The 15,759-nt window shown below is 36.0% G+C and overlaps 3 protein-coding genes across 4 annotated transcripts; all 3 read right to left on the reverse strand.

The window, feature by feature from the left end:
* Window positions 1–2,179: 2,179 nt before the first annotated feature.
* LOC113496227 lies at window positions 2,180–5,770 on the reverse strand. 2 transcript variants are annotated; one of them, XM_026875391.1, is made up of 3 exons: window positions 5,210–5,770; window positions 3,699–3,888; window positions 2,180–2,838 (listed from the first exon to the last, which is right to left on the reverse strand). In XM_026875391.1, the coding sequence occupies exons 1-3, from the start codon at window positions 5,447–5,449 to the stop codon at window positions 2,573–2,575; spliced, it is 696 nt and encodes a 231-aa protein (XP_026731192.1). In that variant the 5' UTR covers window positions 5,450–5,770; the 3' UTR covers window positions 2,180–2,572. The 2 variants fall into 2 exon arrangements, with proteins under 2 accessions (XP_026731192.1, XP_026731191.1); XM_026875390.1 differs by lacking the exon at window positions 5,210–5,770 and adding an exon at window positions 4,390–4,694.
* Window positions 5,771–6,591: 821 nt separating this feature from the next.
* On the reverse strand, window positions 6,592–7,760 carry LOC113496228. Its single transcript, XM_026875392.1, has 2 exons — window positions 7,374–7,760; window positions 6,592–6,902 (listed from the first exon to the last, which is right to left on the reverse strand). The coding sequence occupies exons 1-2, from the start codon at window positions 7,639–7,641 to the stop codon at window positions 6,604–6,606; spliced, it is 567 nt and encodes a 188-aa protein (XP_026731193.1). The 5' UTR covers window positions 7,642–7,760; the 3' UTR covers window positions 6,592–6,603.
* A 1,766-nt stretch (window positions 7,761–9,526) lies between these two features.
* On the reverse strand, window positions 9,527–11,692 carry LOC113496056. Its single transcript, XM_026875138.1, has 4 exons — window positions 11,431–11,692; window positions 11,107–11,190; window positions 10,928–11,014; window positions 9,527–10,841 (listed from the first exon to the last, which is right to left on the reverse strand). The coding sequence occupies exons 1-4, from the start codon at window positions 11,527–11,529 to the stop codon at window positions 10,008–10,010; spliced, it is 1,104 nt and encodes a 367-aa protein (XP_026730939.1). The 5' UTR covers window positions 11,530–11,692; the 3' UTR covers window positions 9,527–10,007.
* Between the last annotated feature and the right edge of the window lie 4,067 nt (window positions 11,693–15,759).

Below are 15,759 nucleotides of genomic sequence, written 5' to 3' on the forward strand. Positions count from 1 at the left end.
CAATATATACATTAATTCCCCCGGAAATGGATTAGATCAACGCTTCCTTAATTATGATAACAGCCTAACGAACTAACATTATTGCTTTTCAACTTCATTATTTTCAGAGTAAAAATGAAATACTATAGAAACAAAATTGGTTAAATTATTAAAAAAAACTCTTACTTCAGGTATCTTTTAACAAAGATCCTCTTAATGATCAGAGTGGATCATCTTTTGATTAACTCATATATCTTGCTAATATAAGAAGGATCTAGTAGTTTCTTCAATCTGAAGACCAATATAATTCAAAGATAACGTAACAATTGCTTAAATTAACACACTTGAAAATCATTATCACTGGTTGAATGTACTACTAAACCATGAAGCACCTCTTCAAAAAACCCGTAGATAATTGTGGAAAGGTGAGATCGCAATACACGGCGTAGAGCGGTGTCCTTCTCTTACAAATGCATAGAAACCCCTTAATATTTTTTCAAGCGACTTCAATTTTTGGTAACCTCAGAATTCCGACTTGATAGAGAGGTTATATTGATACTTTTTCCATTTAACGTGAAATAGCTTCCATTAGGTCCCATAAAAAATCAATAGTCAATATGGGCTCAGGAGTTATAATCAAATTTATAACCAAATTATGTTTCCAGGTCTCGTTGGCTTTGGTATTCACGATCGCCAGTTTGATCAACGGGCTCACGTCACTTTACGCTTACGAGTTCCGCAAAGTGATTCCTGGAAGCTATCGAAGGTCACCCACATAGTCTTCGGAACCGTGGCTATGCAGCTTCTTCTATCAGCCTCTGTTACGCCTTTGACAAATTCTTCTTCAAATTGTTCTTGCATTCTGAAGTCACCCCGTTAGCCTTAATGGGTTCACTGGAATTTTAACATTTATCGTCATGCTCAACCCTACACTTGCATGCATAGACAGATTGTTAAGATAAATATGATGTTCTTTTGTATTAAATTATGAATGGTATATGGATCTAGTACTATACTAATTAGTGATACTAATGTAACGTTGTCTTCTGATTGTATCAGATAACAATGGAAATTTAATCATTATTATGATATTATACACGTAGTATCGAAGTGCACTAAGTCGAAGGTGCAAACAAATGTGGTATATTTATAACGAATTATTCTTAAGTCTAAAACTAAAATAAACAGATCTTACAAAACATTGTATATCATTGAAAATAATAGCTCCCTAGTTACCTACGCAGTATCGAGACCCTCGATCTTGATTACACACACGCAAAGCCACTAAAACCAGACACTTTAAAAATAATTAAACAAAACAAAGACGTCATAAATAAAGCTGAGGACACAATAAAAACTAAAAGCGATATCGTTATATTCGATTGAGAACAGGTAGGTAAGCGATCACGGATAACTAGTCGGTGCGCTACCACCTATCTTTATGACATCTAAACATATAAAGGAAACTCGGGGAAGAGTAATGGCTCTCGATACGCACATTCTGGAATAGAGTATTGTTGCCATTGCTAATGTTCGAGATGTACGACCATATCTTTTGATAAATGCGACACTACGAGCAGGAGTGTGTAGACCTTTGACCGGGAGCCCACTGCGACATTATTCGTATTCTATCGGCGGATTCAAGAGCCACAAACGGTAGGACATGACGTATGTAGATATTACATTATCAACTGCCTCAGATGACATTCGCAAGATAAAATACGGGACCACTCTGTGGAGCGGATTTATCGCCAGCCTTTGATAACGGGCCCTGCGTCCAATGCATTACTTTTAACCCTTTTTTGCTAGATACTTCAATGACGTTGACACCAGAAGCGTTTATAAAATAAAAAATACTTAATGTTAGTAAGGATTAAGAAACTAAATTATTTACGTTAAAAATTAGTTACAAAAACTGTAGCGAACTTAGCGTAATTATTTAAATTACTTACGGCGTGTCCACATCATATTATCATCTGAGAAGCTCAAGGGCTTTATTCAAAGAAAATAATGAAACTATTTGCAAAACAGAAACGAGTTTTCTATTGTATGTGAATATTCGTTTATACCCAATGCCAAGGCGTCTGTAAATTATTATTCGCAAAGAAGACATTGTATTTACTTATTTACTCGATCATAGAAAAGTTATGTTTCAACGTGCGTAGGTAAGAAAGTACGTATTTTGGCTATCATTGATAGTCATCAACAATTATTCAATTAGTAATAAAATAGTTTTATGTAGATCAATCTGATTGATATGAAAGTAATTGGCACTTGGGTATTTTTGATAATCATCTGACCTATAGCTATCTAATAAATTATATTAATTAGTGAAATTATTATTATTCTTATTCTTGTACATAACGAAGTTTGCACTTCACATTTTCCCACAAAGCACAATTCAGTCTGACTTGACTATATGTTTTGTGGTTAAATTCGAAGTGATGTACCTAAACCTTTCCTTGTTATTAAAATGTTATACCAATAGATTTTATATTTAGAAAGCTAGAGTAATAAGAGAACTTGATTAAATATAATAATAATGTATAATAATATCATGTGTAAAAAAAATAAAAAATACAAAAGCTTAATCTTAGATCCTCTTCAAACACTTCATAATAGTCGTGACAGCAATTAAAATGCAGTAAAACATTACGAAACCTATTAATATCCGTACTAGGTCTAACCCAGCCCAGTCAGTGAACTCTGGTTTCAACAAACCGTAACAAACGCATATACCAGACATTAATAAAGTTGGGATACCGAACACTATGTGAAGAGTGTGAGCCCTGTGTACATTCTTCAGAATAAAAGGACCAACCACAAAACTTAATACCGTAAGGACTGCCAGAATTGCTCCTGAAAAGAAAAAAGTCATATCAACAAAATATTTTGATCTACTGAAACTTTTTGGTGCAACTCACTTAACGAAGCTATAAGGAACCACTGCGTCGCAAGGAGTTTTAGAAACAGGAATAGCGTGCCCACTAAAACTTAGAACTAATTTAATATTTGTGCATAACTGCCTGTGCAGGCGGGGATCAAATCCGCGGCCTGACCTTCCCAAGAATGCAGTCTAAGAACATGATTTAACCATAGTCCTTGCTTCCCCAGTAGGAACATTACAATTAACCTAAAACCTCCATAACATCGGCAAACCTCTTTGCCGAAAACACTAAACTAACTAAATTCCATTCCACTGCATTTCACAAAGCTGTAGTACGGTAAGCTAAATGTTGTTTCATCGATAGTTTGTTGGATAGCAGGAACATATACATGACACATAGCCAGAGATGCACTAACCGCAGACATAAACTAAGCGACTATGACACGGTCACTGCATAAACTTCGATAGCACGGCAACGAGACGATATACAAAATGCAAACAGACTTTCAGAGGTAAATACTCGTAACTTGTGTTTCGAATTCCATTACAAAGATATTTTGTCGGCAAAGATCGAACTAATTTTAATGAAAATCTGAATACTTTAAGGATTAAAAAAACAACCAAAATTTATCGCCAAATTTCCAATCATCATGTGGCTTAGTAGAGGTTAGGTTGTCTACATTTTTCATCTCTGCCAGATTCATACTTAAATGATACAACGGTTAACTGACGCGTATTAATCAGTATCCCGCTACTAGTTTCGGACCCAACCGGACCTTACCCAAGAGCTATTTTATCTCTTTTCGCTGGTTATACTTTTATGATCATTTACCTGATAACCCATGTACGGTTTTCGATACTCCTTCTCTTATCGTAACTTGAACTATTCCATATGCAGCGCAAACAAAGCCGCAAACTTGAAGAACCACATGCGCGAGTCTCCTATGCCTTGTCCGCAGAGGCGTTGCCCAACCATTTATATAACTGAGGCTCAGTATGGCCTCGACAACGAAGAAATGATACTGAAAAAAAATGGAATAATTACATTTAAAATTTGCTTAAAACTTATCATTTCAATTTTAGATTTTATCAATCTGTTTGGTTAGCAGGCAGAAATTAGAGTACTATTAAAGAGAGCAGATTTTGAAATGCGTTTCTTTTAAAACGTCAAACGTTGCAGAGACATATGGACCCCTAACCTGAGGGTGGTGTCAAAACTACAAACAAACAAATCTCAAGGAAGTAAATTTGCTTGAAGGACAACCCTGGCGCAGAAGAGTAAGGTAAAGCTAATCCAAATACAGCTTTTGTTTATTTTTATTACATATAAGAATGTGTCCCGCATAGTGAGTCCCACAAAGCAAATGAATGTGAATGAAAGCACAATTTCATTTGATAACACAAAGTTCGAACATAGGTGTCGTACCTGCGACCGGACGCGCACTATTCGCATAGTGACCTTAACCAATCGGCTATCCGTGCAGTCAAAAGAGGACTATTAAGAAGAACAAGTGTGTACGTACACCAAAACTACAAAACCTCGCATGATCATCTTTAAAATGTCTTCCATATATAACGATGATGATGAGCACACCTCCCATGAACACTTGAGAGAGACCAATGCCAAGGGCACACAAGGCTCCCCGTATATATATATCGCCAAAGTTTTCTATCATCGACACAGACATAGGTGAAGCGAACTTTAAAACACACTTAAGCTTCGGCTTAGGCCTCTCGGGTTCAATAACTGGCTCAATATTATTATTATCATCCATTTTTAGGAAACTTTGTGATTTTTTATCGTAAAATTTAATCCAATCCGTACTTTGAAATTGTCATTCTTGAATGACGTCTTGATTTCCAAAAGAGTATTTAAAAAAAAGGCTGAACATTATTTCAAGCAAAATGTGTGTTAAAACTCTATTTTTCTGAGCATTGCAAAAACTATTTAAAAGCACAGAAAAGTGAAAAGCAACAACAAACTACAATCATTGTATGCAATTATAAAGGTTATTTATAAGGATTGGGTCAATGTCTTAACCACTGCTTTTGGAAATGGTAATAATAATTATTGACTGTCTAAACAATACAGGTAAAAGAGGTTAAAAATAACTTCTGAAATTCTAGCAGAGTAGCATTTATTATGTTCAGATTAATTGTTCCAGTCCAAAACTGGCTGAATGAGGATGAGAGATTTAATGTTAATAAACACAAGGTCTTAAACGGTATTCTTAGTAGTAGCGGTAGTAAGGACTATACTACACTATCTAAATAACTACCCAAAGATATTTAATTATTGTAACAACCTAAGTGAAGTAAAAAAACATTTTTAATAAAACTTACTGCCACTGTGCAAATAGCTGCGTGCCCCTTTCCTGTTTTAAAGTAATATGCGACTGTGGTCATTACAACTGCACCTATAAACAGACTTGGGAATCCCGAAAGTATAGAGCAAAACAGTGTTCGATAGTAGAAGGTACCGGAGTTTTCGATTTGACTTGAATTACTTAGGCGGAACCCGCTAAGCCGGCTCCGTACACGTTCAACTTCTCTCCTACCCCTGTGGTTCAAAACACGGAACATTGGAAGGGTACCTATCTACCCTATCCTATATGTATTATCATCAAGATTCCAGGATACTATTATTATTTTTGTATATCGAGTTTTTAGGTTAACGTACATGGTAATGTCACTTGGTGTTGACAGATGGATAATGCTCTTTGGTAGTTTGATTGAAGGTGAAGAATAAAGAGGTTACATTCTGTTAGAATTGCACCATAAATTAAGGAAATAAGGATGATTTTAAAACTGATTTTTAATATGATAACACTTATAAAATATGCCACACGTAGATACTTTTACGAGAACGATTGGGCGCTTTTTAACAGACTATATGAGATCCCAGAAGCTGGAGCTCGTGGCTAAGCTATAACCGCATAAGTGAAACGCTCACAGGTTAAGCTATGCTTGACGCGGTTGGTCCGTAGATGGGTGACCATCTGTGTCATAGCGAGTTCCTCCGTGTTTCGGAAGGCACGTTAAATTGTGGGTCCCGGCTGTTATTCCTACATCTTTGATAGTCGTTACAGGTAGTCAGAAGCTTAAAAAGTCTGACAACCAGTCTAACCAAGGAGTATCGTGTTGCCCAGGTAACTGGGTTGAGGAGGTCAGATAGGCAGTCGCTCCCTGTAAAACACTGGTACTCAGCTGAAACCGGTTAAACTGGTAGCCGACCCCAACATAGTTGGGAAAAGGCTAGGCCAATGAATGAGATCCCAGAAGCTACCCAATAGGTACCCTATTTTTTATCATACCTCCCCTATCTATCGCGATTTCGTTCTACATGCGCCCCGCGTATCTGGCTAACATCACACCCCCGCCATGGTCAACCTTAACTACCACGTTCTTCCTTAGGCGTCCTATGTTGGCTCCAATATCAGGCCGTAACCAACCCACTTCCATTTTAGCCTGGCTGTTTTCCCCATATCTGTTACTAAGGCTATGTCGCAAACGTTGTTTTAATTGCAATTAAATACTTACCATAAAATAAAACCCCATCCGAGCAACCAGAATTAGTAATTATATACCTGAAGTGGAATTCAATTGAAGCGAACTCAAGACCTTTGACTTGACGATCCTGTGGTCTTACCACTTGACTATCAAAGCTAGGATGTTAACTCTATAATATTGGATAATATGTAAACAAAAAATAAAACCCGTTAAAATATAATTGGTTTTCATTGTTCACTCAAACTTAACCTCAACTGCATAGCGTTCAACATCAATAGTGAGTAGATGCCTGTTAATGCCATTAAAATGTAATTGAAATTTTTCACTGCTAAGGTCTTTGACCATTCAACAAAACTAGGTTTCATCAATCCGAGCATGAACGAGGCTGTCGATACCAAGAACGCTGGTACGCCGAAAACAAGATGTGCATTCCTATTGAATTTCCCAAACGACTTGGTGTCATCAGTGACGAACACCGTTGGACCAATCAGACTGGTGAGAGCCATCAATAAAACGCCTGCTGCACCTGAAAAAAAAGGAGAAATAAAAAGTTATAGGTTTGCTTTATTGTGCTTCACGATTGAAAGATTCAGAAATTAATAGTTCGATGCTAGGTTATGGAGATATCTTTTGTCCACTACATAAGTCAGCAAGGCCTAGCACTAAAATTTGAAGTGCCTATGACTGCAGCACTGCAGTAGCAGTTGTTGCAGCAAGAAGCGCCGTCTGGTTGCTACAGCCTCTTGGTGACCAATAGTTGATTTATCCCATTTTAAACAAAAGAAACGCTTTATTGTCTGTCTGTCATGCTGTCACGCCAAAACTACTGAACCGATTATAATGAAATTCGGTACAGATAGTCCCGTGTCTGAGAATTACAAAGGTTGCGGCGGTCAAAGCCTTAAATTATCCCGGGATTCTCACCGACACTAACTAAAGCCCACGCGGACGGATTCGTGTGCAGCTGATAGTATTATGTAAAACCAAATATAATCACCTGTAATTGAATGTATTGTAAGTTTTTTTTCTGCTGATCCAAACAGAAACACGAGTGCGGAACCACCGATGCCGCAAAGAATCGCGAATACTTGCAACAAAAAATGCTGCACTTTTCTTGCTGAGGGCCTTAGTTGAGCAGCACCACCAAACAAACTGTTTGCCATCATTATACCAGCGGGCAAAAACAACTGGAACTGGAACAAATATTTATTGGATGGAATTAAATTTTGTAACTGAAATGCAAGCATAATTCTTCTAAAACGCATTTTTTTATTAATACCTACACTTAGAAAAATAGGTACAGTATTAGGTAATTATAAAAGTTATTAAGACGTTTTCCTGTGATTGTTTGCAGCGTTTATTTTTAAACTAACTTCTAAATACATTTTTTTTTCTCTAATCATGTTTGAGTAATTTCATATAACATGACACATTATTTGCTTGTAGACAATTAAGGCACTCACCCCCATCGTACACAACAATATATGCACGTTCTCAGGGTAGTCTAACTTGAAAGTCAACGTAAAAAAAAATATTGTAAACACGACAGCTCCCATGAACAAGTTTGCCAGAGATAGACAACCGGAACCACATGCTTTACGGCTGTAGTCTTCAGGCAAGGGTTCCATTAGAACTATCTTCACAGGACCGACAAATTCATGCCTAGGGGGAGCCCTTTTTACGCATTCTAAATTACACGCCCTGTCTGCGACATCCATTGTCACTTTTAAATTTAAATACAATTTAACTTAATAAAACTAACATTAAACTATTAGGAAAACTGTTAAAATATTTAAGTCATTATATGAAAATGAACGTCAAAACTGATCGGCACAGATAATGCAAGAAAAGTAGGTAAAGAAATTACTCAAAGCGCCTAGCAATAGCAACTATCTTTATAATCGGACCTTCATTTTAATGACGTCAATTGGTAATACACTTCCAAATAAAGCTGTTTTTTATGTTGTTGTTTTACGTAACGGTGACGTCAGATTCAAAGACGCGACAAGGAAACTGTCTGTAAGAACAACGGGGATCATACCTGTATCGAATCAAATTATTTTCAAAGAACGAAATGGTTATAAAAATTATCCAAATACTTTCGTATCTTATGAGCTTAAATCTTGCGAGCGCATGCTGAACAATTAATATTTGAAGAGAATCCAATGTTTTGCGCACTGCCGGCCGGACGGCCTCACGGGACGTTTGAGAGTTTCCCGTTGCGTCACATACTTTTACGAAAGTCGGTTTACTCAATTTTCAACTCTATACCAAAGGATTAAGGACAATCAGCTTCACATACAGAAGATTGTGTATCAGTAATTCAGTTATGGGAGCGTGAAAAAGCGGATCGCAAGCGTACATATGGCGCAATCCCTTGTCGACGATGTCGCGCGGAAAGGCAAACTTTACTCGAAAATAAAAAAAAATGCCGAATTTCAGATAGCCTAAACAAAAAGCATGAGTTTGAAAACTTTTCAAACACACTTTTTAATATCACTGAAAATTAAATTGCACACTGCATAGACATTGTATTTGCATGAATAATTACATTGTAAGATTAATAAAAATAAAACCGAATCGCCCTATTTATTTCTATTGATATAAAAAGTATGAAAGATCTCTAGCTAAGCATCTCCGGTGGGATTCAGTGAGGAGTTTTTACAGATTATAAACTCCCAGGGTAAAAATAATAGGATATTGCTATGCACATTATTCATAACACAGGGGTATTTACCTTGGCTACTACATTAGCTACTACTACGTTAGCCGAGTCGATGGTGCCATTTTCTTCTCTTTTGTAGATAGGTATGTCCAGGACCAACCGCGACAGACGAGATTTAGTCCGCATAGTCATATATCCACAATATTTGACTATATTTATATAAAGCCGAAGATATATTAAGTAGAAGATTTATTTTTGAGGCATCAGACAGCTCGGATTATTTTCCCTAATCCTTGTCTCACAGTTATACTTATTCCACAGTAGGAATGTGATATAAAAATAAGAGTCTATAATGAGTAATAGACCTTTATTATGTACTGTTACTTACAAGGACACGAAATAGAACGATGTCTTCCTTTAATAAGTCCAACTTACTTACTGGTTTATTGTAAGGTTCTGGACTTTGTAAATAAAATAAGTTTCAAAACGGATTGTATGAAATTTATTGAAAAAAAGTTTTAAAAACTTACATGAAATCTGTAACTATTACAAACTAGTTAAACCAGTAATTTAAAAAATAGTTAGGACCTTAATAACCAACCCCATATATACTAAGGTTTTTAAGGTCAAATATACAAATTACAAGGTAGTAGTAGGTATCCTCATGAAAACCTCTAGCTAGAAAAATCTAGCTAAGTTGTTTTAAAGAAATATAAACTTGCATCTGAAATTATGATACACAATGTTCATTCAATCAGAATCAATCTATTAAGATATGTAACCAAAACCGATAAAAACATAGGCAATCTAAAGCCTATGCAAGTTTGTTTCACATTGTATGCACCCAAGATAGAAATTGGCTCCTTATTAATATTCACACTCAAGTATTTTATAAGCAACCAAAATGGTTTTTAGCATAAAATAAATTAAACTTCATTATGAATTTTCACTAAAACTCTCACTGTTTCAGCCAAATTCAGTCGACTGTACTGTCCCCAACATCACTTCACTGTTTTGTGTTACTTTCTTAAAACAAAATCGCACAAATGTCTCTGATATATTAAATGTAGAGAGAAAGAACTTTTGGCAGACTCTCTTCGGTTCTGTAGTATTTGGTTTCTTCATGTAATATCGGTTCGTGTATTTACGTTTACTCTCTGTACTACTAGTTCTGCGTGTTCGCGGCTCTTCACGCTGTATAAGACTGACTATGTACTGTCGCTTCTGCTCCAAGGACTCAATGGCCCAAAACTCGGAGAATATTGCTTGTCGCTCATCTTCTGTAAAATGTTGGGTACATTTTTCTCGGCAAAGTCCTTTGCATCTGCCTTCAGTTAATCTTTTACCAGGAACCATTTTACCAGTGGATGACAAGTAGGGTTCACCACTCTGACGTCTAATTTTTCTTCTGTTCTTTTTCCATTCGTTTGGATCTGCATGACCTTTTCGTTTTCGCTTACGAACTCCTCCATCAGAAGTATTCGTATCAGTATCCGAAATATTCATAGATGCATTTTCTATGACATTATGTTCATTTTGAATGCTAGAGTTTCCAGTAGACGTACCTTGAGCGTCAAACGCACGAGGAGCCGTCAAACTGCATAAGGACGATTCAGAAGACCATGACGAACATTCATTGGAATCAGGTATGCAATCTTCACTCGAGTCTGTCATGCATAACGAATGATCCCAATAGTTTACTATTCTCATTGGCGATGCCGGTTGGAAGGAATCATACATGTTCACGCTGGTCGAGGGTTCTGGTGACAAAGGACTGATAACCATGTCTGCTAGGGAATCCTGCAACAATATATTACATCTTCACAAAACATCAACTATTAAAACCAAAATAAACAGAATTCCAATGTAATCTTTGTAATACTCACAGGCTCGTTTTCGAAGCTTGGTCCTAGGAATCGATGAGCCAGCTCATCAAGCTCAGGATGAATAACCGATTTTGGAATATTAGCTTTCTGTGTATGAAACAAAGCATAATTTAGGTTATTATCAATTTCACAGCAAGCATTCCAAATAAAATCATTGCTAACTTTCACAAGTCAAATACCTGTTCCGGTAAAAGAGGCTGGTATTGACTTTCGGGGTGCCGAAAAGTTTCTAACTTCCCATAAGATGCTGCATTGCTTCCTTCCTGTAAGAAGAAATGAAATCTTAATGATGATAACGAATGACTTGCTATTAGTTGCCAATTTGCACGTGGCCTTTCAAACCCTTCTTGTATTTAAAAGATGCAATGATCTAATCCGAATTATACGATAGCTTAAACAGTTCTGATTAACCTTGTTAAAAAAAATCGGTGATCTACAGATCGCAAAGTCATTCCTTAAATTTAACATTCATAATATTTTGATTAAATGGAGATAAAACTTACTTGTTGCGACTGATCATAAATAATTTCTTTCGTGTATGGTTCCAGTTTGTTAAGTATTGGAATTTCCGGTATATCCCAGATTATCTCACTTATAGTCATAGTTAAAAAACATCAATAATTTACAAGCTGTATGTATCTTAATATTTGGAACAAAAGGCCAAATAAAATAAATAAAAAATCAGGAGCGCTCTGGTATTAATAAACAGACAGCGACAGAATATTGTGTATCAATAATAATCCATTCATGATTCCATACGTTTTTATAATAAAATGCCAACCAAAACGATACAAGTCGAAACGCGTTGTGGTTGTTTGCGTCTTATCTTGTGAGTTTCTTATTGGGTAAACTGATAAACTTAGTATCTATAACAATCTTTAAAGTACTATGACGTGAATGTGTGTCAAATGTAGCACCAAATAACTTTGGTTGTCCATTTAAGGGAAGTGACCTGTAGCAGGGACGTAAGGGAATTTGTGGGAGTCAAGAATCGCACCCAGGGAAAGAGCCAGTGGCAGGTACCGGGGTAGCATCTCCGAGATTCGGTACGTATGCCCAGGAGGTTAGGAAGGACTATGAAATGGAGGTGGGTTGGTCTATTTAAGGGATCAACAGGCACCTTTCAAAAACACTATTCTTTTTATTCTGAATATTTTACTATTGTGGAAGGGAGACACCTATTTCACTTTCACATCTTGATCAATCTCATTCGAGATGGAGATTGGTATTTTTTTTTAGAAAGACGATTTGTAATGTTTAGTATGGCTTTTGATTAGGTCATCTTAATATAAGCAAGATTTTGTATATCATGATTTTGTAGAGGCTCATCGAAAGGTACCAATGTTACGTAATGACATAATGATAAAAATTTAAAGGGAACCATGCTGGTTTCCAAATAGAATAATTGTCATTTGGGACGAAACCATTGGCTGATGAAATTTGGTGCTATATTTCGATAATGTTATCGTGTTCAAAACAACGTAAAAACACTTACGTCAAATACGAATTTAACCTGCGAAAATGTTATCTACCTTATCAAAATTATAATATCTGTAAACTGCTCGTAATTCAATGGTAATAATTAATTATGTAAATATGAAGGCTTGAGATGATAACTGAATAAGATGGTAAAAACTATTGGGACTCATGGAGTTCTGGGGTCTAGGGTCTCAATGTTAAAAATAGCAGAAGAAAATTTATTGAATAAACCAGTATATTAGCTAGTACCTATAGATGCTCCGTCATCTTCAGAATACAGTGTTGTTCTAATATGATATAGATACCTGTTTCTAGGGTCCTTTTTAGGGTTTAAGAGTGGCTGAACAAAATGTTTTAACCTACGCCAAAGGCACGGTATGGGGATAGGTCGCATTCACACAGTTAGATTATAGCTTTATGGCAACCTCCAGGTAAGCATATGATCCAAAGATGTAACCGCAAAATAGTCATGGAAACTTTAAGTTCAAAAATAAATACATGATGATGTTGGGTTTTTCAGATTTGTCTTGTCTAATGATTGTAACACATAACAGGTGGTTTCTCCAGTATCGACAAGATTAGTATATCTTGAATTTCCAAGATAAAAAATACGTATTGAATGATTACATCTTTATATTATTCGTAGGTTTTGAAGTCGATTAATATTATCTGAAGCGCCACGTAATATGATTGAATGATTGCCATAACACTGTTTTACAGGTCCCTACAAAAAGCACTGTCATCTATAAAAAAAAGCTACAAAAAACTGTGAAGCAGGAAGCTTATTAGAATGTAAGGATATTTGTTACCATGTCAAGCGAAAACTACAAAACAAATTTTCATAAAATTTGACACAGGCATAGATTTGCGCCTGAAATTACACACCATCATCATTCTTATTATCATTATTTCATTAAACACATGATTGTTTTACGATACATAAACGCCACGCCGCGGCCGACTGCAAGTCGTTCAATAATATTAGGGTAATACAACCTCCTTGTAAACTAACAAAGCTGAACAATTTTCCTGTATGCCATTCTGTATAGTTTCGATAAACTAGTACATTTTACTGCAGTTATTGAGAGTAGGGGATCGCGCGAATACGGTAGTTACCGTAAAAAGTAATGATTCTAACCGTCATATCAATATCTACAAATTGTTTTATTTTATGATAAAATCGCCATCCGTGTCAAATAGTGTGTGTATTACAAACGACACAATAGATATTACTTTCAGATATGGTTGTGTGCCCCATAGAAAGTGTCGTTATATGTAATAGGGACTGTTCCTCTATAGTAATGAGCCTGATATTTGATTGTCCTGTTTTCTGGATGTCCCGTTTTGCTCTACATTAGGATAGTGCAGTGATAGAAATAGCGAGTTCGACTGGCGATACAAAGTGTTACGTAGCTACGGCTGAAAATAAACAAATTCGCAACAAAAATCGGTCATAGTTTTCATGATTTTTTTGACAGATTTGTACTTGTCAAAACGTATAAACCTTATTACCATTGTCTCTGATGACAAAAAAATACCTTATAATATTTAATAGAAAACACATTTACATAAAGATTGAAGGTTTGCAATCTATTTCCTGGTCCTCAGTTACTACAGGTAGTTTGAACACGTCGCCATTTAATTCCCTCTGAGGTAGAGCGCGCAATTAATTGTATGTCGCCAATAACCTTTCCCCTGACATCGCTCCATCAGCCCGACCTCTGGCCACGATTTCCGTTACACATCCTACTGTAAAAGCTCTATTTTAGTAGAAAGGACTCGTGTCCAAAATGTTCCATGTGCCTACCTACATTAGAGAGATAGTCATTATATTAAATAGAACAAATGTTGTAGAGTGACTTGAGGAATGCTTATGTCCAGCAGTCTACTGCAAAATCCTATATTGCTTGATTTCTATCTATAGATCTACTTCATTGTATTGCACTATAGAATACTCCCTAAAACAAAACAAAATCGAGGTGACCTACCTCCCAGCGGGATTGTCCGAAAGTGTCACCACGGCGGCCCCTGTACACAAAAGGCAAAAGAAGCGATATAGATTCGTTTGTCAGTAGAAGTCTAACACTCTCTTTTCTGTTCGATCCAAAGTGGGAGGAGTCATTTAATGATTTCCGATCGTTAAAAAAAGTAACCTTCCTCCTCATTTGTATGACATTAACTATAATATTTTTTTAAATATGTAGATGTATAGACAAATAAACACAAGTACAAACCAGTTCAAAAAGTGTTGTGCTTTTATGATTCCAGAGTTATTTGTAATACAGCATGAAATAATATTTCAACCAATTAGTTAGCATTTTACAACTCAATAACATTTACAAGGGACTTCACTATTTGTATTGTACAAAAATGACTATTGTTTTTCTATAAACAAAAACCCAATAGCAATCTCGGAAAAGCCAGCGGGCAAGCAAAACTACAACAAAACTGTACCAGAAATGTTGCACTGAACCCGAACTAATTAATTAGCACCGTAGTTCCCAGTCGTGACGTCACCGTAGTTTAATAACATATAATCACACAGACGGACTCCGAACAATGTCCAGAGCGCCGTGTTTTTGATGTTCATTTGGGGATGAAGGTATAATCCCTGTCCAAATTACTCTGCCGCCGAGATCCAGCCAGCCACTGACAAAACGATACTACGCCCTACCTACCACCATTACCTTTTATTACAAAGCTACACGGCTTTGCTTTTTTGACGTATAAATATAAGAAATTGTTGTAATAAAAGCGAATATCTGGGGTCGCCTTAATACAAAGAATAATTCGCTTGGTAAAGAGCGTCTCGGAAAATATTTTGGAGTAAGTAGTAAAAATTTTATGTTCGCGCAATGAGGTGGGGTGATGGCTTTTAAAATGAGGAGTTTACCACTATAGGAGATACTTGTAAGTTTATTTATCACTCAGGCACGTTCTGGTTTTTTATTAAATAATAAAGAACCTGAAAATGTGATGAAGTTTCATTTAAATAAACTTATGGAAATAACAACATTTAAAAAAACCAAAGAAGTAAAATCTGTAGTCATTTTTATCTTCATAGGAGTATATAACACTTTTTTCGTTTCCTATGTGTAGTTTTGTGTTTCGCAAACGATAACTTGTAAGTTATCCGACAAAAAACTGGCTTTCAACACAAAAAATCAACTATTCAAACAAACCTATCTCATCATCTAAAAACATAATATTAAACCAATTAAATCGACTAAAAGTTACGAAAAACCCATTCGTTTTAATCCGTCACATTAGTTCACCAAAACTTTATCCCTTTGACAGATTAAATCCAGCATCATTTACGTAAATTGGACCAAATATATTTTAGCTCCGAACAA

The sequence above is a fragment of the Trichoplusia ni genome, chromosome 7, assembly GCF_003590095.1.
Source record: "Trichoplusia ni isolate ovarian cell line Hi5 chromosome 7, tn1, whole genome shotgun sequence".
NCBI classification, from domain to species: Eukaryota; Metazoa; Arthropoda; class Insecta; order Lepidoptera; family Noctuidae; genus Trichoplusia; species Trichoplusia ni.

Excerpts from the sequence above, each read along its gene's own strand:
- LOC113496227 (XM_026875390.1), bottom strand. The coding sequence starts at position 4,641 with ATGGATGATAATAATAATATTGAGCCAGTTATTGAACCCGAGAGGCCT. Across the intron at positions 3,889-4,389 it reads CGAGGTTTTGTAGTTTTGGT|TATCATTTCTTCGTTGTCGA; the intron begins GTACGTACACAC and ends ATTTTTTTTCAG. Across the intron at positions 2,839-3,698 it reads AACCGTACATGGGTTATCAG|GAGCAATTCTGGCAGTCCTT; the intron begins GTAAATGATCAT and ends TTTTCTTTTCAG.
- LOC113496228 (XM_026875392.1), bottom strand. The coding sequence starts at position 7,641 with ATGCGTTTTAGAAGAATTATGCTTGCATTTCAGTTACAAAATTTAATT. Across the intron at positions 6,903-7,373 it reads TACAATACATTCAATTACAG|GTGCAGCAGGCGTTTTATTG; the intron begins GTGATTATATTT and ends CTTTTTTTTCAG.
- LOC113496056 (XM_026875138.1), bottom strand. The coding sequence starts at position 11,529 with ATGACTATAAGTGAGATAATCTGGGATATACCGGAAATTCCAATACTT. Across the intron at positions 11,191-11,430 it reads TTTATGATCAGTCGCAACAA|GAAGGAAGCAATGCAGCATC; the intron begins GTAAGTTTTATC and ends TTCTTCTTACAG. Across the intron at positions 11,015-11,106 it reads AGCCTCTTTTACCGGAACAG|AAAGCTAATATTCCAAAATC; the intron begins GTATTTGACTTG and ends TTTCATACACAG.